Below are 23,731 nucleotides of genomic sequence, written 5' to 3'. Positions count from 1 at the left end.
CTTGTGCCTCTTTGCAGATTCTACACGAATCATTTTCTACCGCACCTATCTTTTTCATGTGATAATTAAGTTAACAGTGTCCTGTTAGTAGTTCAGTATAAAGTTGTATGTCCTTTCCGCTTAGGTTAAGGATTGCTTCTGGCTTTATCCGTTCTGGATCTATGAATCTTATCGATTGCCGCATGCCCAATTGGGCTCTCCAGTAGTCGATTAGGCCTCGTTGTTCTTGCTGGCATAGAAAGGCTCTTTTGAAGCTGTTATTTACCTCGCAGAAAGGTTCAGGGAGTTTTTGCCCCTTTTTTCGCTAAAGTATCCGCAATTTCATTCCCTTCGGGACCTCATGTCCTGGAACCCACATCACGGTAACAGAGTTTCTAGATGCTAGAGTGTTGAGGATTTTAAAACATTCCCAGACTAACCTTGATTTTAGAGCTGCTTGACTGTCAGAGAGAGTGTTAATAGTGTCATCGCGCGAGCCTCTCCGTAAACATTCTATGCCACACAGCTCTAAGGCGTGGACCTCCGCCTGGAAAATGGAAGTGGCTTTTCCCATTGCAATTTCTTTTTTGAAATGTGGTCCGACAATTCCAGCTCCTGCGCTACCGTCTTCCATTTTGGACCCATCAGCAAACCACACCTGTGCGCCCTGTTTTAGGAATATTTCATTGTTTCTCCACGCTGAGCGGTCGCTAATGATCACTTTGATTTTCTTGGAGAATTCTAGTTTCCTTTCCATCTTGTCGTGGACTGTCAGGCACGGAGAATTGAACCCAGAATTCTTACATGTCCTTTAAGATTGCCTTCTTTGAGATGGAATAGATGAGGAAGCCTTAGGACTGCACTGACTGCCGACCCTTTGGCTACAAAATGGAGTGGAATGAGTCCAGTGACCAGCCAACGCCTTTTCGATCTTTGTGGTAAGGCTATGTATGGCAGTTTCAGCCGGCTTGCCTGACTGCTAAGCGTATTGTTCAACATAGAGAGGTGAATCCCTAAGATAAGTATCTCTAATATATTGATCAATTATTTTTTCCATAGCTTTGAGCAGGAAAGAAGTTAAGCTTAGGGTCGAAAGGCTTTCGGCGTGTGGTCCGCCTTTTTGCATGCTTTCTGAATAAAAGCTACTCTGGCTTTACTCCAATTTTTAGGCCCTATGCCTAATTTCAGGCTTATCCTGAAAATATTTGTCAAAACCGGTGCATACAAAGGGAAATATGGGCAGCACTCTATTACAAAGGAGTCCCCCAGAAACTGATTAATATCATAGGAGCAATGTACGAATACTGGCAATACTACACAACGGTATAAACAACGAACCTTTCACCACAAACTCTGGACGGAAACAAGGACGCCCTCTCTCGGCACTCTCGCCCCAACCGTTCTCGATGATGTAATGATCAAACTGACCTTGCAAAAAAAAGGCATCATTTGGAACTTCTGCAGACAACTTGAAAACTTAAACTTTGCCATATGTTTACTCTCCCAAAAATACAAAGACTTACAGGCGGAGGCGAACCTAGTGGCCACGCTAGCACGAGATGTCGGATTAGAGATTAGCATAGCAAAGACCAGGGCTATTAGAATCAACCAGTCGAGCCGTAACCAGATAATGATCGAGCGTAATGCAATGGAATATGTTGATAGTTTCTCCTACCTCGGGTGCACAATAACAACAGAAAGCGGGGCCGAGAAAGATGCCAAAATTAGGTTGAGTAAAGCCAGAGCATCACTCGGACGACTTAATCCTGTAATCTAACAAGTCTGCAGAAAAACTAGGCTACAAATATTTACCTCATGTGTAAAATCCAACTTATTGTACATAAATGTATGGCAGTGAAACTTAACTAATATCGAATAAAATTAAAATACCTAAAAATCATATACAGAATATTCTGGCCAAACACAGAAAGAAATTCAAAACTCTGGAACTTAGCCAATGAAGAGCCCATAATTAAGCAAATCAAGAGAATAAAATGGAGATGGATAGACCACACATTAAGAAGGCGCCTGACAGCATTACAAAAGTGGCGCTAAAATTGAACACTGGTCCAAAACACACTTGAAGAAGATCAACATTTCGCTAAAGACCCTAGCTCCCAAGGGGTCTGAAACAAAGTGATAAAAATACAAACATTTTTTCAAGGTAGGTAGGTAAAATGGTTGATGTGCCAGTCTGGGGGTGCCAGTAGCACTAAAGCTCCGTTTTGATACCATTATGAGACCTCCAACAGGCAGTTATCTACAGCCAGCCAGAGCTTTAATGTAATGGAGAAGATTGATGGGATTTAGGTTGGCGCACTGCCCCAGGCTGTCGAAGAAAGGAGCACACAGTGCCAAACCCGGCATTTACAGAAAAAGTGCTCAACAGTCTCCTTCTCTGAAAGGCCAGCTCAGCTTCTGCAATGGTGGTTAAATGGTAATCCTAGCTTTTCCGCGTGTGTGTCGATCCTCCAGTGAACGGTAATCACAGCAACGAGTCGGGAAATTGAATGGCGAGGAGTTCAAAGGACTTTCTGAGTCCTTCGAATATTGTAATGGGGTCAAAGGGTTTTCGAAATAGCACATGAAGAAATGGAGCTCCATCTTTTATGCGCTTTCCTGAGAAATAATTTGTGCAGTTCCCCTTTAACAACTGTCAGGGGGACTCCGTTGCCCGAGTAGGAGGTCTCTGAGGCCAATTCAGTCACCTTACTCGCAAGCTCATCAGCAATTTCATTTCCCTCTTCTTACAGGAGTTTACTAGTTTCGTTCTGCACCATGGCGTCGTCAGAGCCTTCATCGCGGCTTAACTATCGGAGAAAATTTTAATATCTCCCTCGTTCCAGCGTTCTCTAAGCATTTTGCATACCTGCAGGATCGCAAAGACTTCTGCTTGAAAAACACTAGCAGTATTTGGCAGTTTAAAGGAGATATATAAATTGGCTGATTTAGAGAAAACCCCTGCTCCGACTCCCGATTCCATCTTGGAACCATCAGTGAAGACAGAGGTGCAAGCTTCGATGCATATTTTCCCCTTGATACAATCCTGCCTATTTAGAAAGATTGCCCTAGCACGACCCTCAAACTCTAATTTTTGGATAGAGAGATCTGTTCGAAGGTCGGATAAATACGGTGTTAACTGGCCGAAAATGCTATCATGTCTCTATGAAGAAAAACCTTTCAAATTTTGCTGGTAATCTGCAATATGTGAACGGATAGTTTAATTTCGTGCATTTATTGCTAATTACTGCATATTCACATACACACATACTTTTCCCATAGAACCAAAGGAAATGATGATTTTCGGTGAAAACTAAAATTTCGCCTTTCCATTTCTTCACAAACAATTTAATGTGTACTTATACATACATACATATCATGATGGAAAGAATAATTCTTTCTATCATTCTTGCATACATATGTATGTATGTACTCATAATTTTGTTGGTAACTATTAGAAACAAGAATATTTATTTACAAAACTGTTGAATGCTCTCTTTTACAAATGCATGCATACATCAGTGCAAACGGGAAAGCACAAATCTTATATCCAAAGCTAGGCAACTCTGCAGTAGCGAGAGAGAGATTTGACTGCCGAAAGCAGAAGAACACCAACAGCACCGGCAATCACGGGCAATGCCACCAGATGTTAAAAAAAAGTAAAGCTAAATAAAACTGAGTGAATTATTTAAAAAATTATTAAAAAATGTATATTTTACAAAATTATAAACATGACATTTTAATTAGAACAGCTAGAAAAATGTCATGAAGAAAGAACTAAAACTCCGAGACAAAAAATAATAAAAATAACAAACAAAAAATGCTAAATCAAGTTACGAAAATGGTAATCTGGCCATACTGGAGCTAAAATCACGTAACTAGTTGTCAAATTCGCTGAGCGCAAAGTAACGGGACCACGATGGGCGCCATCTCATTATTCTTTGCATCATGCGTAAATAGCAATAGTTGAGCACTTTTGATCAGCTGATTGTTGGCGTTCAGATTGTTTACTAACAATAATCAATTGGCGATAGTTGCTAGCTCATTTATCCTATGTAAACGACCAATGAACTGTCGACTAAATATAGCAACTAATTCATATAAAAATATATTTGCATTCGTATAACCACGTGCAAGTTCATTGACCAATTCATTGAGTACTCGTATTTTGATTTATGCAACAGTTATAATTATAAAGAGTGCGAAAACTTCAATTCATGGCGCAAACTATGCACGCGATCCTTTCATTGGAGCAACAAGGGATGCGAGAATCCTTGAACTATCTAAAACTATTTGTGGAAGCACAAGGACAATTTCATTGTATGTATTTTCATGCGTCTATAAATGTTGTAAATGATATATGTGTATGTACATACATACATGGGAATGTTAAGTGGTTTGTGCTTATGCTTCTGCTTGGTGCACATACATAGGTATGTACATAACACAAGTTTATTGCCAGCTACATAAGCGAAGTGCATTAAAATATAAAAGAGCTTTTAAGCCATATGAACTTTATGAATAATTGTTTTTAAAATGCCATAATTAGTTTTTTTTTTATTGACCCAACAACTTTTGTTGGCCAAAAGATGTGGAACAATACATCACATTAGACAGAGTGGGAACTGTGTATTTAGGTGAAATTTAAAAGTGAATGTATTGGGTGTGGGAATACGTCTCCGCCCTCGTAAAAGAGGTGTGGCTGCTGATACTATTTTTATGTTCGCTCTAGTAATATACTGGTGATTTAAAGGTATTCGTTTGAAGTATAAATATCCTTTTTACGTTCGTCCTGAAAAAACAACATTTGCGGGAAGTCATGCCTCATTATTACATTTTAAAGAAATCACTCTCCATCAACTACAACTTGTATAGAGTGGTTACTGGTTTCGACGCTTCCAAAGTGGCAATTTCAAAGAGAGTGATAAAGATCGTACAGAAACACCGAAAAAATTCGAAGATACTCAATTACAACAATTATTGGATGAAGGCACATGTCGAACCCTCGAACCCTTGATGATATGTCTAAAAAATTGGATGTTGACAGATCAACCGTCGGTAAACGTTTGCACGCGATGGGAATGGCCCAGAAAGCAGGTAACTCGGTGCCACATCAATTGAAGGAGAGGGATATGGAGAGATGTTTAGAGACGGGTGAGATGATTCTTGAACGACAGAAAAGGGAAGGTTTTCTGCATCGCGTCGTCACTGGCGATGAAAAATGGTCTATTATGATAACCCTAAGCGTGGAAAATGTTGGAGTCTGCCAGGTCAACCAAGTCCATTGACAGCGAACAAAAATATTCATGCTTCAAAGGTTATGTTGTGCATCTGGTGGGATCAGAAGGGTGTCATCTATTATGAACTCCTTAAAATATCTGAAAATATCACTGGCGATCGTTATCGACTGCAGCTAACGCGTTTGAATCGAGCTCTCGAAGAAAAGCAGCTGGAATGGGACGGCAGACATGACCAACGGATTTTGCTGCATGACAACGCCAGGCCACACGTTGCAAAATCGGTCCAGAAATATTTAGAGGCACTGAATTGGGAAATCTTGCCACACCCGCCATATTCCACAGACATTGCACCTTCAGATTCCCATCTGTTTCGATCAATGCAGTCAACCCTTATTGGAGAGCGGTTCACTTCGTACAAGAGAATCGCAATCTGACTCAATGAATGGATAAAGTCAAAAGAACTCGAATTTTTCGTCAGAGGAATCCGCATACCGCCTGAAAGATGGAGTAAAGTTGTTGCTTCTAATGGCACATACTTCACTTAATTTCATGTGTTATTTAATTGTTTAAATAACTCGTAATTTTGACAAAGAAAGAACGGAAAGTTATTCCCATACCCAATACTTCAAGTGACGGGTCGATCACTAAAAACTCCGACTTTACGCACACGCATGGACGGCAAATTTCGCTAAATAGGCTCCGCTGATCAGTCTGAGCCTCTTTTTTTTTTCTTTGGTACGTGAGGTAGGGTTCAAACTGCCTTCGCACATACTGCGCCCGTCGTCTACTGTGTTGGATGGTGTAAACAATTCCTCTTCCTCTTCTGGGGAGACTCTCTTCCCGGAATTACTTTCTGCATTGCAATCTTGACTGAAAAATTGAGAGACATTTTTAACTTTTTAACTAGTCAAAATTATCCATCACGAAAGCATAAGGATGATAGATTACAATATTTGGCAATCCGAAGCAAAATTGCGAGAATATTTTTGACTGCCACGTCATAGAGGATTCAGCAGAATTATGCACGCTCATTTCACCCGTAGTCATAAGCTTTAGTCGTTGTGCAATCTGTCGTTGTGTCATCTATGGCTGAGACGACAACGAAGTAGCATGAGGAATTGCTGACGGTAACGAAGTTAGATATAGATATTTGAAAAATATTTGTATTGACGAATCCATGATGCTATGGCGGGGAAGATTGCTTTTCCGCCAATACATAAAAAATAAAAAACACAAATATGATGTCAAACTACATATATGAACTATGTGAGTCCGACGGTCTTGTAATAAAAATAAAAATTTACAGCGGAAAATCTGTAGGTCACACTGCTGACGTTGTTTTACATTTACTTGAGGACTATCTCGATAAAGGCTACGCGCTTTACATGGATAATTTTTATAATTCAGTTAGTCTTACAAAACTGTTATATACACGAAAAACTTATGTGTGTGGAACCCTACGAAGTAACAGAAAAAGAAACCCCAAAGATGTGGTAAATCGTAAACTAAAAAGAGGGGAGTGTTTTTGGCAGACAAATGGTCCTGTTACTGTATGCAAATGGAAAGACAAACGAGAAGTCCTTTCCATTTCAAACATGCACGCTATTGAAATGGTAGAAGTGCCCAATCGCAATGGAAGAATTTCTATGAAACCGAATATAATTCGAGATTACAATAATGGAATGTCTGGCATTGACCGATCAGATCAAATGATTTCGTACTACTCATCTCTAAGAAAGACTATTAGATGGCACAAAAAGGTTTCACTTCATATAATATTATAGAGATATATATACAAAATGCTCACAGAATTTACCAAAAAGTAACTTCATCTAAAATAAAAGTTCAGAGAAGAATTCGTCTTGGCGTTGATTGGAGATTTTCAACCAGTTTTTAAAAAAAATAGATCTAAAGAGCTCCATTATTTAGAGTGTTTACCACCAACGGAAAAGAAACAGCGTCCGACAAAGCCATATCGTGTATGTACCCAAGAAAAAAAAAACGCGAGAAACGCGTTACTTCTGTCCAGCCTGTCCAGAGAAGCCAGCCCTTTGTGTGGAAAATTGTTTTAAAAACTTCCACAAACAATAATATATTACTTTATTTCTTGTATCTGAGTTAATTTTTCCATTATATTGAATGAATTTTTGCATTATATTGAATGAATTTTTTTTTTATAAAAAAAAGCTCACGGAAGCCAAACCCAAATTTTTTTTCTTTTCCCAGAAGCCATTTATCAATACTAACACTATTATAATACGGTTTTGCTCGTAGCTACACAAAAAGTGGTAGTTTTAGGTAGTACGAGATAACCCTTGTTGGCTTCCTGGAAGGGAAATCATACTACGAGTTATCTTGTAGTTGGCAGTCAACGTGATAATAACAAATCCAAGACACATTCATTAAAGGTGGTGGAATTAGACCAATAACCAGGCCCGACGAGAGGGGGCGGGGGTCGGGTACTTTTTCCCCCGGGCCCGGAGTTTTCAGAGGGGCCTGGACTCGAGGCTCACTATAACATAATACGCATTTTGATAAATAAAAAAAATTTGAAGGGGCCCGCATCTCAAGTTTCCTCCGGGGCCCGAATACTCTCTCCACGGCCCTGCCAATAACAACAATGTTCTGTACGTTTGATTGTCAAACCAAGGTAGTTAGAAACTAGAAAACAAATAATGAATTCGCTTTGTTTCATTCTGAGCTGACAGCCACGTGGACACGGCGAAAGCAAAAAAAAACAACTCAGCTGATTTACCAACACCACCTTTAATAGATTCGCCTGAAACAAATCTATTTTTTTTTTAATCAAAACTGGCTACGAAATACTTGAGCTGGCAATACCGATTTGACATTTTCTATTAATTGTCATTTTCGTTTACTTGCTGTGAGGGAATTTGTGTTCTGCGTATAAAATATCGTTGAGTTTGTGGAATTTTGTACAAAACCTAACCAAACAGTGCTTAAAAAAAGGAAATGATTTCCAGTGATGAATTCCCGTCGCATAATCATGTGGATGCGATGGATTTCCAACTTTATCACGAGCATATGGGAGAATTCAATGTAAGTTCACCGATTGATTGTTTGAGCCTCAGGAAAAAACGGCGTCTGCTTGTCATTGACATTCGCTTCATTGGCCTATTTTTTGCTGCTTTGTCATTTATTACATTTCTATACAAATCAATTAAAGTCAGCTGTAATCGTACTTGAGCTAATGATAATGAAGTTTATTTACAGACTTCCGCTTTACATAGGAAACTGATGAGTAAAGTAGAAGCCTTACGTATTTTGCGCAAGGAGCTGGAGCAATTTCGCACCGAACGCGATCAGTTCAAATTGATGGCGGAAACATTACAACTGCGTTACTCGGCCATAACACGCAACAATGACTACAGCAATTGTCTCGGTTTGGATGGAAATAAAACCAGTGTGGCATCGATATTACACGAAACACGAGAAAGAAATATAAAGTTAACCACGGAAGTTGAGTCTCTTAAACAGAAATTAAACGAACTGCAGGGCGATATTGAACTCCTGAGGTCTTCTGCAAAAGAAGGGAAAATGGAGAAGCCACAAAGTGAAGTGGCTGTTGAAACAAACAATTCGGAGGCTTTACAGTGGAAAGAAGAGCGCTCGAATTTTATATGCCACTTGGAAAACTTGAAAAAGAAGGTACGAAAGTGCACTATGTCAATAATTTGAGTTTACTTTAATATAAAGTTCTTAATTAGAATGTGCAACTTGCCTTTGATTTAAAAACTTTGATCGATGAAAAAGAGGATATCATATCTGAACGTGACGCCTACAAATGCAAGGCGCATCGACTGAACCATGAGCTGTTAAACGCACTAAAAGCCAATGAAGCGCATCCTAAGGTACAGTAACTAAACTTTTTAGCATAGCTTTAAAACATATTTTCTTAAAAGTTTCATCACCCCTGATTTATTATGTTACAGCAACAAGAATAAAAAGTAGTCCTAATCTTGAAATATATTTCTTCTTATTAACAGCTTCTTGACATTGACGGTATATTGCTGGAAAATAAATATCTTCACGAACGGCTAAAAAACTTTGAAAGTGAACTGGATATAACAAAACAATCTCTTAACAAATACAAGGTATAAATCGACAAATCTAATCCGTATTATCTTGAAACAAAAATCAATCCGTTCAGTATTCTAAATGTAAACTAAGATATTTGAAAACACTAATAACTAAATTTAAATTATTTCATGCTTCAAAGACTATGTTGGAAACGAAGCGTAAAAAGGGTATTATTAAACTAGGTTCTCATACTAACGATGAAAGTATTTTGTCCCATAAACAAGGTAAAAAATGGTGTATGTCATACCATTGATGTTGTGTTTGGCTTTTTTGTTTTGTGTTTCAATCGTTTTTTTATTTGACTACTAACAAATTTTAATATTTTTTACTTTCATTGCAATTAATTTCCCATTTCAGTTAAAACAATGCTTGATAGTGGTGTGGACTTGCCAACGAAAACCGAAACTATACAAGACTTGAAATCGCTCTGCTTAGCACTGCTGGACAATTTAAATGATAAGCATATTGCTCTAAATCATCAAAAGAAAACCAACAAGTAAGTTGTTTCTTAGAAACGATGCGAATCGAAATACGTTACCTCCTCAACTACGTGGACGAGATCCCGGACCAAACAGACCGACAATTACTGGATCGGGCAGTGTAAAGACAGACAATAAACTTGGCCTTTAGATTTGCAGAATAGTTTTATTTTTGTAATTAAGGGAATTATATATTTAAATATCATTATTATCATTCGGTCCATACCGGATTTTGAACTCGCTTGTAGTCAGGCACCACCCATTCTGCTACGTCGGACGGGATTTAGGTAAATGAAATATGTATGCCCATATGGATGGCAGACCAAAGCGCTTTAAAAAGATTGTCGTTTTTGTAAATCAAAATAACCTCGCAGATCTAATGGCATTCACATACAAATATTAAAATTAATGAACTATCAGGCAGCGTAAAAAAGTAGTTTTAGGAATTTACGCTTATTGGAAACGAAAAAAATATTTCTCTTCTAATAACTGTTATGTACAGGGTCCGGCACTCGAAATGTAACCAACTTCAGAACGCTCGCGCAGCTGATGCATGGGCATCAGTAATTCCCGTGATTACAAAACCGGCACCGTCTTAACAAGCTCAAGTGAACCAAGAATCGCTAAAAAACAACGTTCCGAACTTCATAACGTCCACACAATGGCTCACAAATTCCGATGGATAATTCTCTTTGGGCCATTTTGGAGAGCAAGGACCGAACTAAAAAATTCACCAGTCTCGAGGTGCTGAAAAAAGCCATTGTTCGTGAGTGGATCAAAATACCTGCAATTCACATTCGGACAGCTTGCGATTCGTTTCTAGACCGTCTCAAGTCCATAGTCAAGGTGGTCATATCGTGCGAAAGTAAATTCTTAATTTTGTATTATTTTCACACATTTTTTACTTTGAATTGAATAAAAATAATTTTCCAAACTAAATTTATGACCTTTTTAATTGGTTACACTCCGAGTGCCAGACCCTGTATCAACTTTTTCGTTAAATTTCAGCATGCGGTCAAAGTTTTCAATTCTTGAATTTGAGATAACTGTTATTTTGATTCCTTTTTAAGATCATTAAAAATAACAATTAAAATCAGAAAATTTAGCAGAAAATAAAAAAGTTGTATTACGTTCGCATCGGTTCTAGTAACTTAACCACAGATGTTTGAATTTTTTTCTCTCTTCTTCTTCACATAAAAAATATATTTCTTCTTACAGAATTCTCGCAGCTAAAATTGCCGAGCTGGACCAACGCATTCAGTGCTTGGCGGGTATAGGTGACACAAATGGAGCTGCGTCCTCTTGCAACAGCGAATATTCACCTTCTCAGTTTTTACTTCAGGGTTACAGCGCTTCGTCTGTCGACTCTAGTAACGTGATCGAAACAGACACTGCTACCACTACAACAACAACAACTAACACGAAATGTTCTGTTGTCCTTAAAATAAATGATTCGGAGGCATTGACGACATCGGAACACGAGGACTCTAATAAAGCATCACGTCTCGGCATCTCAGACGACTCTGTAGATTCGCTATCAACCGAATCTGGGCGTAGCATACTGTCTTCGGAATACGGCGGCTTTGCCGAAGCTATGGGCACATACAGTCTAAGCGAGTTTGCCAATGCTGCCATGCAGGCATACAAAACATCGCCATCAACCACCACAGACTCAGGTGGTAATTCGGGCAGAAAGTCAAATCCCTCGGCTAGTACACCGCGCATAACCAGCGCTATCGTTAGGCAGCGACATAACGATTTGAAAGACTTGCCACCAGAGTTGGCTGCTATGGTGCAGCAAGCGCTCCACGAGTTGGATATGCGAGATTTTGACGATGTTGTGAACGAAAGCGAGGCATGTAACGATGAGGAACTCGGAGAGCATGAGAAAACATTGACCGATAACCGCAGCCCATGCTAAAAAGACGCAGGCACAAAAAATGGCATGTCAAGTTTAACTGGCTATGGCATTTATGTTTTTCCAAGTTCATTTCACGAATTGTATTTATATGAGTATCATAGCACGCTTTGTTGGTTATAGTTAAAGCTTGATATCCATGCCATATGGCATAGCAGATAGTCGAATATGGCAATAGGACCTATTGAATGTTACACACACCCACGAGTACAAAATCAAATGCATGCTCTCACACTTAAAACGCGGACATGGCACAAAGCGAATAGTTTACGTAAATTATTTCTGGGCTATCCACTTATTTCAGTTAAAACAAATAAAAGTCGCAAACATTTGTGCAATAAATAATGAGACATACTTTTCTGTTTCTTTTTATTGAAGATCAACTAGTTGACCATTTTTTCGAGCAATACATTTAGCACTACGATCACAGTATAACGGTTAAAAATTTATAACTTCCAAAACCAAAAAGCCTCCAAAAGGGCGACGCATCCACACGAAGAATCGTCTATGCATACAGAAACATTGAACTCAGCCTGCAAAACAAAAGATTACAAAACCGTCATTTTAATTGTACGCCGATAACACAAATTATGATATAAAGAATGAGGCAATATTTTGAAACTTAGAAGTGCCGTATTGCAGAAATATATGAATATGAAGTACAGGGTGACAAAAAATAAGTGTATACAACATTTGTTAATGAAAAAAATGTAGCATTGATAGTAGCTCAAAACAAATTGTGAAATTCTAATAAACACTGTTTGAGTAACATTATATTCAGCCAGTTTCGAAGTGGCCACCTTTAGCACGAATACACAAGCTCAAGCGTTTCAAAAAATTTTGGGCTATAGGCCGTAGTTCGTCTACCGTTATGCGATCCCACTCTCGACGCAACGCTTGCTTCAGGGACTCCAAAGTTTTGTGGCGTTTTGCACAGGTCCTTCTTCCAAAATCGGCCATACGCTGTAATCTAGCGGATTCAGATCCGGTGAGTAGGGGGGCCATTCTTGGGATGTAATGAAAGAGGGGGAATTGGCTTTGCACCACTCTTGGGTTGTTTTTGCACTGTGGGTTGGATTTTGACGATGCTCAACAATGGTCAAGGGTCCAGGGTCTGTGGTTTTGATGATTATGAGCTTGTTCAACGGTAAACAGCTTCTCATTCGTAAAGACGATTTTTACCCAGCCTGTACCTGCTGTTCATTACCAAGCTCCTTAAGGGGTTATACGCAGTTATGACTTTCAAAAAAATCGATTTTTTTATTGTATTTTTGTAATGTACATATATTCAAAAGTATACGCACGAAATTTGAAGTAGATCTAAGCAATACTTTCGGAGTTATACCTAAATATGTAGAGATGCCTCGGCACGTTTTAAGGTAGGTATTGAAACTTTAAACGTGTTTTTTTCAAAACGGCATTTTTCAAGTCGGTGTACACGACATCTCGAAAACGGCTTGTTTGATCGGTCAACCGTTTTAACTCAATCTTTAAAGATACATTTTCTAGTAATTAATCGTTCCTTTTGTAAATCTGATACTTATTTTCCATTTTATAATCAATTTACGGCCAAATTTTAACGTAAAAATCGAAATCATTTCTTTTAAAAGCTGCCATTTTGTGAAAATTCACTATTTTGATTAGCCGAACGATTAATTACTAGATAATCTAATATATTAACAAAATTTGTTTGGTTTTTTGATTTCAGATAATCCAATCCTGAGTTACGATGTACACCGTAAATCGTCTTTTTTTAAAGGAGGTTCCAGAAATCGCCTGCAGCGCGCTCTATAATCAACATTTTCATAAATAAAAAATTTTGTTACGTTCTTGAAGGATGCTTTTAAAACCGCCAAAAATTTTCAAATTAAAATATTCTGAAGTTTCTTCAGGATAAATCCTTGACAACCCGTCTTTTATTTGCTTCATAACTGCGTATAACCCCTTAAATCGTTTGGTTGCACGAGAAACCAGTGAACGTGCAATTCCAAGCTACCGTGCTATCTCGCAGTTGCGGGCTCCTAGCTGATGCAGGCTATAATAGCTGAGCGACTACTTGACATCGTTACACAAAGTATTTAAAAAGAGCTCGAACAGAAACGAATACTTTTTTTTGTACTTCAGATCACACACAACAATCACAAAACAAGAGCATTGGCTAAAAAATATTTTACATTCATCTAATTGCACAGATAAGTTTGGATACAGTTATTTTTTGTCACCCTGCATTTGAAGCAGAAGCAAATACATAAATTAGAAGAATGAGTGAGCGTTACGATATTTGAGGACTACGTTTTCGAATAGTGCGTTGATTTGGTGAAAGGAGTGGCATTTCGAGAAAAAGCTTTCAAGTGCTAGTGGATGAGAAGAAAGAAATTAGGTGCACAGCTGGCGGAATATTAATACACTTTAAGTACGGATTAGTTTTTCAACATGCAGTTTTTATTTAACATATTACAATAGTGTATTTTCATATCACATAAAATTACATGAGCGAATTATTTATTTCAGAATAGCGCTGTGTGCTCCTATATATTTAGATAGTAAAATCGTTTTCACTTCTTTTTTAGTTTATATTAGTTTATGTTCTCACGAATTATCTAATTTTTTTCGTTTACGTTTTATCTTTCGTTCTCTCTCTCAAAATTACATTTATATGTTAATATAACCGTTGTTTTAAAAATAAATTAACCTTAATCTAGAATTCATTGGATGATAATTTAATGGCAACGCATACATAGGATTTCATTTCACGCAATGGACACCATAAAATATCAGGTTGACAAATTTCGATTTTCAACATTTTCAAAGAAATTGTTCTGACTAGCTTCTTGTTTTGCTTACACGAATATTTGGAATGCCAAAATATTTTTTTTTTTTTTGTTTTACAATTAAACTCGTTTTCTTTACAACAACTGGACTCGAAGCACTTATAGACATAAATATTGAATGTTTAACTAGTAAACAATTTCGATAGCCACTCGTATAGGACGAAGCGATTGCGCACCGAGCGAAGCTGTTGCGTTCATTTCTAACCTCAAATACATATAGTGGCAAATATGTGCACAGTTGAACGACAATTACAGTAAATAAAATTTAATTTATGAATTCTTAAGAATTTTCCAATATAAAATAACCAATGCAGGTAAAACTTACAGAATTCAAAATGCTAATAAATACATTTCTAAATAAAACGAATATTTTGTTTAAAATACGAGTGTGCGAGTGCCATGGGGAAAAAGCATCTACTACAAGGGTATGAAAAGGTGAAAGAACCTATGAAAATTTTATATGGCGACTGATCGTGAATTTAATTTACAAATGAATATACATACAAACGTTTATACTATAAATATAGAGTAATGTGACTAAACTTAGTCTACCATCTGCATTAAAATATCTTTGCTCAAATTCAGTTCTTATGCAATGCAGTTATTTCTGCGTAATTTTTAAATTCCCTCATTCCGTTCACAGGTTTTTTTTTTTTCTTTTCTTTCTATGTGAACGAGTTGAAGTAAATTTACTTTTATAGTATTTCGAAATAACCGCTGGCTATATATAAACTTTTAAACGCATCAACTCTCCACATAACCGTTATTAGTTGATTCCACTGCGTTTCTATTATAATAGTAACCTATTAGTTTGGTTAGTTGCGACGCCAAAAAACCACTGCTCAGACCCGTTATAATGCCACGTATAAGTAAACGTTGTTTACTTCTCGACATTATGGATGAGTCGTCGTCAAAAGTGATTTGATTGCGCCGCTGGCGTATGTATCAATTGATGAATGAGATGTAATTGGTGAAGAGCACATAGTTCTCTACTAACCGCGCACACAACTCTTGACGCACAGCTCCCGTAAACTTATTCGCCAAGCAGAGCGCCGTCGTCGTGCCAAATATCAAATTATAAAGTAAAACAATTTGAAAATTGCCGAGCCATTCGATTGCGCCAAAATCGCCTAACAGATCGAAATTCGTAATACCTGCAATTAAACTTGTATATTAAAATAAAACCATTCACAAACATTTTTAACTCACCAATTATTCTACTGAGCAGCGGCAGCGCTGAACTCAAAATCAAAACCAGCGCGCAGTTGAGTATTAGCTGGGCGAGCGAAGTATTTCGCTTTTGTGGACGCACATGACGCATAAAAGGCATTGTGTAGAAGCCGACGGCCGAGGTGGCGCCCAAATAGAAGATTAAACAGACTTCTAAGCCCGCGCCAAATGGTCCCAGTTTCGACAGCGATGTGATGCCAAGCGTGAATTGCTGCAATCAAAAACAAATTATATTTGCGCCAAGCCAAATTAAAAACAAAGAAGGAACTTACTCTTGTGCTAAGCGGTAATGCTTTGATGCCAATTAACAACTCCAGTGTGTTTTGCACTACCAGCAACACTGTTATGCCGGTAAAGAATAGCAACAACAACATTGCCAGTGGATAAACGAAGTTTCTTTGACACGCCGACGATTTGCGCAGCTTCTCCAACTCTCGACTTTCAGACTCCAATTCTCTCAGTCTTTGATTGAGCTTCTCTTGCTCGGTTTGTTGACTCTCCAATGGTTTACGTTGATACAGGTGTTCCAACGATGGATGATGGTAATAGCCGCCGCCATTTGCATAACTGCCACTGCTGTGATCGGTACGCGTTAAACTGTGACGCACGCTGCTGATGGCGGCAGACCCGCCGACGCCACCGTTGTCGTTGATGCTGACATTCAGCAATTCGATGTTCGCTAATTTGCGCTTCACACTGGCGATTTCCATGTAATAGACTTGGTACTCCTCATTGACGTCGCGCAGCAAATGTGGCTTCACGAGCACTTGACCCACCACGCCAAAGAGACGAACGAAGCCAAGAGGTGTGCACACTATTGAATTTTGGAAAAAAGTTAAAAGAAGTCTTAGCATGACACATTTTTATAATTTATTTGCGTATCTTTTTATATACCAAAGTGAACTTTTAGTCGAGGCGCATTTATTAAAGGTCGTGGGACTAGACCAGTAACAATGTTTTGTACGTTTGATTGTCACGGCAAGGTATTAGCGAAGTAGAAAACAAAACATTAATTCGTCTTGTTTCATTCTGTGCTGACAGCCACATGGACATAGCGAAAGAAAAAAAAAACAAGTCAGCTGATTTACCAACACCACCTTTAATAGATTCACCTTGCTTTTAGTACTTCGAGCTGGTTTTTTTTGAAAATAATTATTTACCATCGATACCTTTGCCTTGGAAACGGGTACATAAACACATTCAAATACACGTAAAATCGAATTAACAACAAAATATACTTTTTCAAAGAAAAAAAATATCAAATTCATTTGATTGCGATATTTTGAAATAAAATAGAAATGGCTATGACGCAGGGAGATATGGACGAAGACTTTCTGACTTTTGAGTCTAAAGTGAATCAGGTAATGAAACTCTTAGAGGATATGGCCAGCGCCAATAAATCAGACGCAGAAGGCGGTACCAAAAAGCCAGATACGTAAGTCAGCAACAGCCAAAATTCTATGAATAATCATACTAATTAGCAATGGCCTATTTTGAAGTGCCGGTAAAGAAGAAATCAATGAGGAGAATTTCATTGTGAGCGTGCGTCAGGACCGCACAGTGCTCAACCGAAAGGCAGCATATGAGAAGGATCAGAATGAGCAAGGCGATCCTCAGCAAATGGACAAATACACGTTCATGCACCAAATGGAGCAAGACGCCGCTGAACGCGCTAAGGTACGCCAAGAGCGCGAGCGTATAGCTCAAAACTTTCGCAGGTTAGTTGAAGAATAACAAAAGTAAATAAAAACATTCACATGTCTCATTGCTCACAGGCTAGGCAATGAAGCTTTCCGTAAGCAGAATTTTGAAAAGGCGATACAAATGTATACGAAAGCCATTGAACACGTCAAGGATAGTCCAATACTCTATAACAACCGGGCGCTCTGCTACCTCAAGTAAGCTGTAGCAATTGAGATTTAGTTATTTCTATATGGTAATGGTAATGGTTGTACAGGTTAGGCTAAGGCCTTTATGCGCCTCTAATTACTTAATTATAATTATTTAGTATACCGAGGAATCGAACCAGCTCCTTAGGATTGTAGGTCTGCCTCCTCCTGTGGCCTAATGCCTCACAGTTGGTGATTAAGTGTTCCCTAGACTCCTCTTCATCACAACAGAACCCGCATAATCTTGTGATAGGTAACCCTATTGTGTTTATTACAAGCAAAGTGACCTGTAAGTGCTGCTCAGTGTAATCTGAGGCCCTTTTTATCTAGGGTTAGAGCAGATTTTACTCTGTTGGCATTTAAGTTCAAAAACTTTTTGGAGTGATTAAGGCCGCTTGTGCCGTTTCAGTGTTCCCTGATTTTAGTTTGGATTTATTTTTTGGTTTCTTGTTTTATATTATTTTTGTTAAAGCCGAAAAATGAGGTTGATCCAATATCCAATCCAATAGCCCTTCTGCCCATTGTTTGGCATAAAAGTCTGACTTCTCATTTCCTTCGTGTCTCTCGTGTCCTGGTAACCAAATCAGTGAGATCTGATTATGAGTGGGCAGTTAGTATAGTGCATTGTTACACCCTATTAGGACTTTTGACTTGAATGTGAAACTATTCAAGGCTTTAATTTTTACTTTCTCGAACCCTCTTTTGAATATGATTTCCGCTGTTTCCATTATGGCGAAGAGATCCGCATGGTATGTGGTATCTGTACTTAGTGTAGGGGATTTGGGTGCTCTAGGCCCCACTATTCCTGCCCCTACTCCTTGGAGCGTTTTGAAACCATCTGTGTACCATTTATATATAATATATTATTATTATATTTATCATTAAAGACTAAGAAACTCTAAGCGCGCAATAATCGATGCTGACTACGTTATTAATAAATTGGATGAGAAGAATTTGCGAGCCTGGCTGTATCGAGCTGCTGCCTATTTGCGTTTGGGTGATGAAAAAAATTACGAGACTAGCATTAAATTCGCCAAGAAGAACAATTCCAAGGAAATCGACTATATAACTGCATTTCAAGAAAAACTCAGAATCGATTTCTAAAGATTTACATCAGAATTGGGCAACTAATATGGAACATCCCGGATTTATAACCGGCCAACGACTGTCACTCCAGCAGCATTCGCCGTACATGTACGGGGAATGTTTATGCAGTTACTACAACAACAACTACGACAACACCTAATATTTTTAAGAAAATTTAAATTTATCTTTCAATATTTACACAAATAACCTGGATTTACTCAAAATTAAAAATTAATTAAATGCATACATATTTCTTTAATTTATTGCTTAACACTGGATTTACGGACTGAGCCAATTTGACTCATTTAAAATGCTATTGCTAAATATGCATTGGGTTGGCAACTAAGTAATCACGGATTTCACCCATAAATGGCTTTAATTGTAGTACAAATGTAAAACACATTTTGTTATTTGATAGTTGGGGCAATTCAGCAGTCAATCAGTAGTTTTCGTCAGTTGCGTAGTTTTCGTTTGGCGTTCATTGAAAAATGGAAAATCAAAAGGAATATTTTCGTTATATTTTGCTTTTTTATTTCCACAAAGGGAAAACTGCATCGCAAGCTCATAAAAAGTTATGGCTGTTTATGATTGCGAAGCCTTAAAAGAACGGCAGTGTCAAAATTGGTTTGCCAGATTTCGTTTTGGAAAGATGAAAAACGCTCTGGTCGTCTAGTTGAAGTTGATGGCGCCCTAGTCAAAACAATAATCGATTCGGATCGTCACAGTACAACACGTGAGATTGCAGAGAAGTTTCATGTGTCACACACACGCATTGGAAATCACTTAAAACAACTTGGCTATGTTCAAAAACTCGATATATGGGTTCCTCACGAACTGAAAGAAACGCATTTAACGCAACGCATTAACAGCTGCGATTTGCTAAAGAAACGTAATGAAAATGATACATTTTTAAAACGACTGATAACTGGCGATGGAAAATGGGTTACTTACAACAATATCAAGCGGAAAAGATCGTGGAGCAGGCCAGGTGAACCAACTCAAACAACAAACAAAGCTATTATTCATTAAAAGAAGTTTTCGTTATCAGTTTGGTGGGACTAAAAGGGAAGTATCTACTTTGAACTCTTACCACCCAACCGAAAGATCAATTCTGATGTCTATGGTACATTGAACAACTAACGAAATTAAACAATGCAGTTGAAGAAAAGCGGTCCAAATTGACAAATCGAAAATGTATTGTTTTCCATCATTACAATGCAAGGCCACACACTTCTTTGGCCACTCGGCAAAAATTATTGAAGCTTGGTTGGAATGTTTTGCCAAATCCACCATTTAGTCCTGACTTTGCACCATCTGATTACTTTTTGTTTCGATCTTTACCAGACTCCTTGAATGCTAAAAATTTCAATAATGATGATGATGTCAAATCGTACCTTATTCAGTTTTTTGCTAATAAAAACCAATGATGAACATGGTTTTATGATGCTGCCTGAAAGATGGCAAAAGGTCATTGATCAAAATGGGCAATACATTACAGAGTAAAGTTATTTAGTTCCATGAAAAAATTGCCTTTGATTTTCCAAAAAAATATCCACTTAGTTGCCAACCCAATATATATTGTACAACTGAAAGATTATTTATTAAATACCTACAACTATTGATTTTTAGTTACGCAATGAAATATAGGTTACCCTTATCCCCCGGCCCCCTCATTTCGCATATTCGCATGTGGTATTCCTATTTTTACGGCTATGAGCCAAATTGACTCATAAATTGATTAAACAGTTAATTGCTTTAAGCAAATGAAACTTATGACTTACATAAAGAAAGTTCTTATCAGAATTCTAAGGAAAGCTGTTGCTTGAAAATAAGTGAAATAAAAAATAGCACTGAATTTTCAAGTTGTGAAGAAAATCATCTTCGCTAAAATAGCGAGAATTATTTCTGATTTTGAGACCGAAAATTAATTAGGTGCTATTGATACATCTTGCAATGAAGAAATCAAATTTTCACCGAAAATGCTGCTGACGGCACTTTATGGAAACAATCAGAGAAGGTAGAGATGTAGATTATCAGGTTACAAGTACAGGTTCGGTAAGTAGTGTTTTTAAATTGATTATTCACGAAGGCATGATGACATATGTATATAAAATTATACACCCTACTTGAAACTCGTAGAGTCTTGAATATGGAATGCACAGATACAAAATAAAGAACTATGGGCCGTTATAGCAATTTGTATTTCAGAAACAAAGTTTATATGTAAAAAAAAAAATGTCTTCCATGAAGTTTTTAATAATAAATCTTTTATTTCTATTTAGTTGCAACTGTTTTTTTAAGTTTTTTGTATGTGTCCAATTGGCTCAGTTCAGTAAAAATTGGTATATAATCAACACTCGTAAATCTATGGTTAAATACTCACCAAGTAGGAGGAGCACACCCAAAAAGGAAACGCACGAGTACAAAAATGGTAAATGTACACTGCCCAAATCTAGAAATAAAAATAGTAAGATACGTTGGTTATTAATATCAACAATAAAAACTACTAGGCAAAATGAATTCGCTTGTAAGAACAATACAATTTTTACAGGGAATCGATTTCCGGCGCATTTTCCGCTACAGTGCGCTTGAATGCAGTGTCAGTGGGGTTATTAGTGGATGAAAATGAATGAAATGCATCGTTGCAAAATACCAACACGTACTTAGCAGTGACAAAAATCCAATTTTTTCCGGGTCCATAACGGCGGACAACACATAGGTAATGCCCAAAACAACCGTAGCCAAAAGGCTAAATACTGTAAATGTTTCATAGGCGCGCGCTATTATACCCTTCTTATATCCCACAAAACCGGTTGACTCCGTAAAAAGGTACGCGAAGGGTAAAAATACGAACAGCGAGAGATTGGAGAAGAGGAACACATGATTCCAAAGACCTGTAAAATAGTGTAAAAGTTAATAATAAAATATGTAGTGTGGCTTTAGTAATCATCTCAGCGCTGCCAAGCGTTGCATATAAATCAAAAATACCTTGTATCAGAGAGCTGTTCAGCCATTTCACATAGTAGCTGTTGGGGTACAGCAACAAAACTTCATTGCTAGCTATGGAGACCGGCAATAGAAGTGCCGCGCCTACGGCGATCGCCATCGAAAATGTGCACAACCATGAACTGCAATCACAACAATACACAAATATGACTAAAGGTAAAATATGTATGCATGTGCGAGTATGTATGTATGTATGTATATGTACGTATATATGCGACACTAAACTCAAAGCAATGTACCAACGGTCATTGATCTACTTAGGCACTTTTATGCAAGCACGCACGATATGTGTGTATTAATTTACATTAGGGTGGTTGAATATTTTCTTTCCGCAACAAAAATAGAGCAGCTAATATGTCAGCGATCTAAATCTTCATATAGAATATTGTTGGTACGAGTGCTAGTGATTTTGTTATGCCTGAATGCAATGCCACTGATTGAGTTCATAATCACCCAATATTTTTGTTTATGAAGTTTTCAAATGTGACCTTTGATACTTCCAAGGCACATTTATTGAAGCACCACCTTCAACAAGACCAACAACAATGTTTAGTACGTTTGATTGTCAAGGTACTGGCAAAGTAGGAAACAAAAAATTAATTCGCCTTGTTTTATTCTGTGCTGACAGCCACATGATCACAGAGAAAGAAAAAAAAAACAAATCAGCTGATTTACCAACACCACCTTAATAGATAGATACTTCGCTGCATTCTGTGGTGAAAAAAAAAATTCATTTGATGCTTTTTTAACAGCCTTATCCCTTTGTCTTAAAATAAATATACACCCAGACTATTCAATCAAAGATAGTAAGCCATAATGATTGACTTTTCGCATTATTTTGAGTGATTAGCCAAAATTTGACGTAGCTACCTTTTCTAAAACTGAATGATGGTATAGGTAGGCAGGCAAGCCTTTTGGACCATAAGAGAAAATTTGCGAAAGTAAACCGTGTGAAAGTTTTCCAAAAAGAGGTGTTATTTTGATATTCAAAGAAAAATGCTATGTTTTAATATAAATGATCGGATGTTATTTTCATTAGAAAGGGGAAGGTATGCCGTATAAGTAGAAAATAACATCAGGCAAATGACCGCCACGACCACGCTTACAGGACAATATTCTTTTCATGAAAGTTTCCATAACCGAACTGCAAAGTGGTTGCCCTATGCCCTCGATAGCCTCACGAATTCCATCTTTAGGGTCTTGAATCGACCCTGGGCTGTTAGCGTAGACCTTCTCTTTCAAAAGTCACAAGGTGTTAAATCACAAGATGTCGGTGGCCAATTGTGATCACCTCGAGCGATAACACGGTCCGGAAACTTTTCCCGTGAAAGAACAAGTGGTTTTGTTACTTGTGTGGCACGTAGCGCCTTATTGTTGAAAATAAGCGTTGTCCACATCAATGCCATCCAATTCCGGCCATAAAAAATCGTTAATCATCTCTCGATAGCGCAATCCTATTCAAAATAACACTCGTTATTGGAAAACGCTTTATATTAGTTTGGGGGAAAAAGAAATCCATTATTTTTGCGTAAAAGTTTCCACAAATGGCTTAAAACTGTTTTATGGTCGATTTTAGCACCTTGGCGATGCTTCGACTACTAACATATTGATTATTTCTGTGATTTTATCGACATATTCGACATTATCCATTTTCTTTAACATCGAAATCGACGCAACCAAAATTGCAAGTAATTAGCTGTTACAGTATCGGCATCATAAACAGCATTCTCGATTTCAGCGGCCTGACTTGTGTTTTCATTTCTCGCCTATATCAAAGAAAACCAGTAAAATGTACCGAAATTTCTCTTTTTTGACTGCTATTGTTAACACCCTGTAACTCACAACTAAATAGAACAAACAATAAACAACAAACGATTTTTTTTGTGCGAAGAGCAAACAGTAGTTGGGCGCAATCAATAGCTGTTTTCGATTCCCAAAACACCTATCGAGTAGTGAACAAAACAAAAAATTT

At 37.7% G+C, this 23,731-nt stretch overlaps 3 protein-coding genes across 5 annotated transcripts in view; 2 read left to right on the top strand and 1 right to left on the bottom strand.

Annotated features, from left to right (window-relative positions):
* The first annotated feature begins 7,952 nt into the window (after positions 1-7,952).
* Positions 7,953-12,071, top strand: LOC128864169 (coiled-coil domain-containing protein 149-B). Its single transcript, XM_054103703.1, has 7 exons — positions 7,953-8,279; positions 8,454-8,888; positions 8,948-9,091; positions 9,227-9,334; positions 9,460-9,544; positions 9,678-9,816; positions 11,018-12,071. Exons 1-7 carry the CDS (start codon positions 8,193-8,195, stop codon positions 11,718-11,720), a joined length of 1,701 nt encoding a protein of 566 aa, XP_053959678.1. The 5' UTR covers positions 7,953-8,192; the 3' UTR covers positions 11,721-12,071.
* Positions 12,072-12,124: 53 nt separating this feature from the next.
* Positions 12,125-23,731, bottom strand: part of LOC128864178 (protein Lilipod) — a 33,093-nt gene continuing 21,486 nt past the window's right edge. For 2 of the 3 annotated variants that reach the window (XM_054103713.1, XM_054103721.1), the window contains 6 exons: positions 21,742-21,881; positions 21,417-21,647; positions 21,137-21,205; positions 16,051-16,592; positions 15,758-15,989; positions 14,132-15,702 (listed from right to left, as the gene is read on the bottom strand). In XM_054103713.1, the coding sequence (XP_053959688.1) occupies positions 15,494-15,702; positions 15,758-15,989; positions 16,051-16,592; positions 21,137-21,205; positions 21,417-21,647; positions 21,742-21,881 (1,423 nt within the window). In that variant the 3' untranslated portion in view covers positions 14,132-15,493. Of the gene's footprint in view, positions 12,251-14,131; positions 15,703-15,757; positions 15,990-16,050; positions 16,593-21,136; positions 21,206-21,416; positions 21,648-21,741; positions 21,882-23,731 lie in introns of those variants that run through there. The other variant, XM_054103730.1, reaches the window with a different exon arrangement.
* LOC128864191 (tetratricopeptide repeat protein 12) lies at positions 16,757-18,987 on the top strand. The gene is made up of 5 exons (XM_054103745.1): positions 16,757-16,964; positions 17,075-17,213; positions 17,278-17,496; positions 17,554-17,676; positions 18,555-18,987. Exons 2-5 carry the CDS (start codon positions 17,077-17,079, stop codon positions 18,769-18,771), a joined length of 696 nt encoding a protein of 231 aa, XP_053959720.1. The 5' UTR covers positions 16,757-16,964; positions 17,075-17,076; the 3' UTR covers positions 18,772-18,987.

The sequence above is a fragment of the Anastrepha ludens genome, chromosome 2 (genome assembly GCF_028408465.1).
Source record: "Anastrepha ludens isolate Willacy chromosome 2, idAnaLude1.1, whole genome shotgun sequence".
Lineage (NCBI taxonomy): Eukaryota > Metazoa > Arthropoda > Insecta > Diptera > Tephritidae > Anastrepha > Anastrepha ludens.
This window is presented reverse-complemented; position numbering and strand designations above follow the sequence as displayed.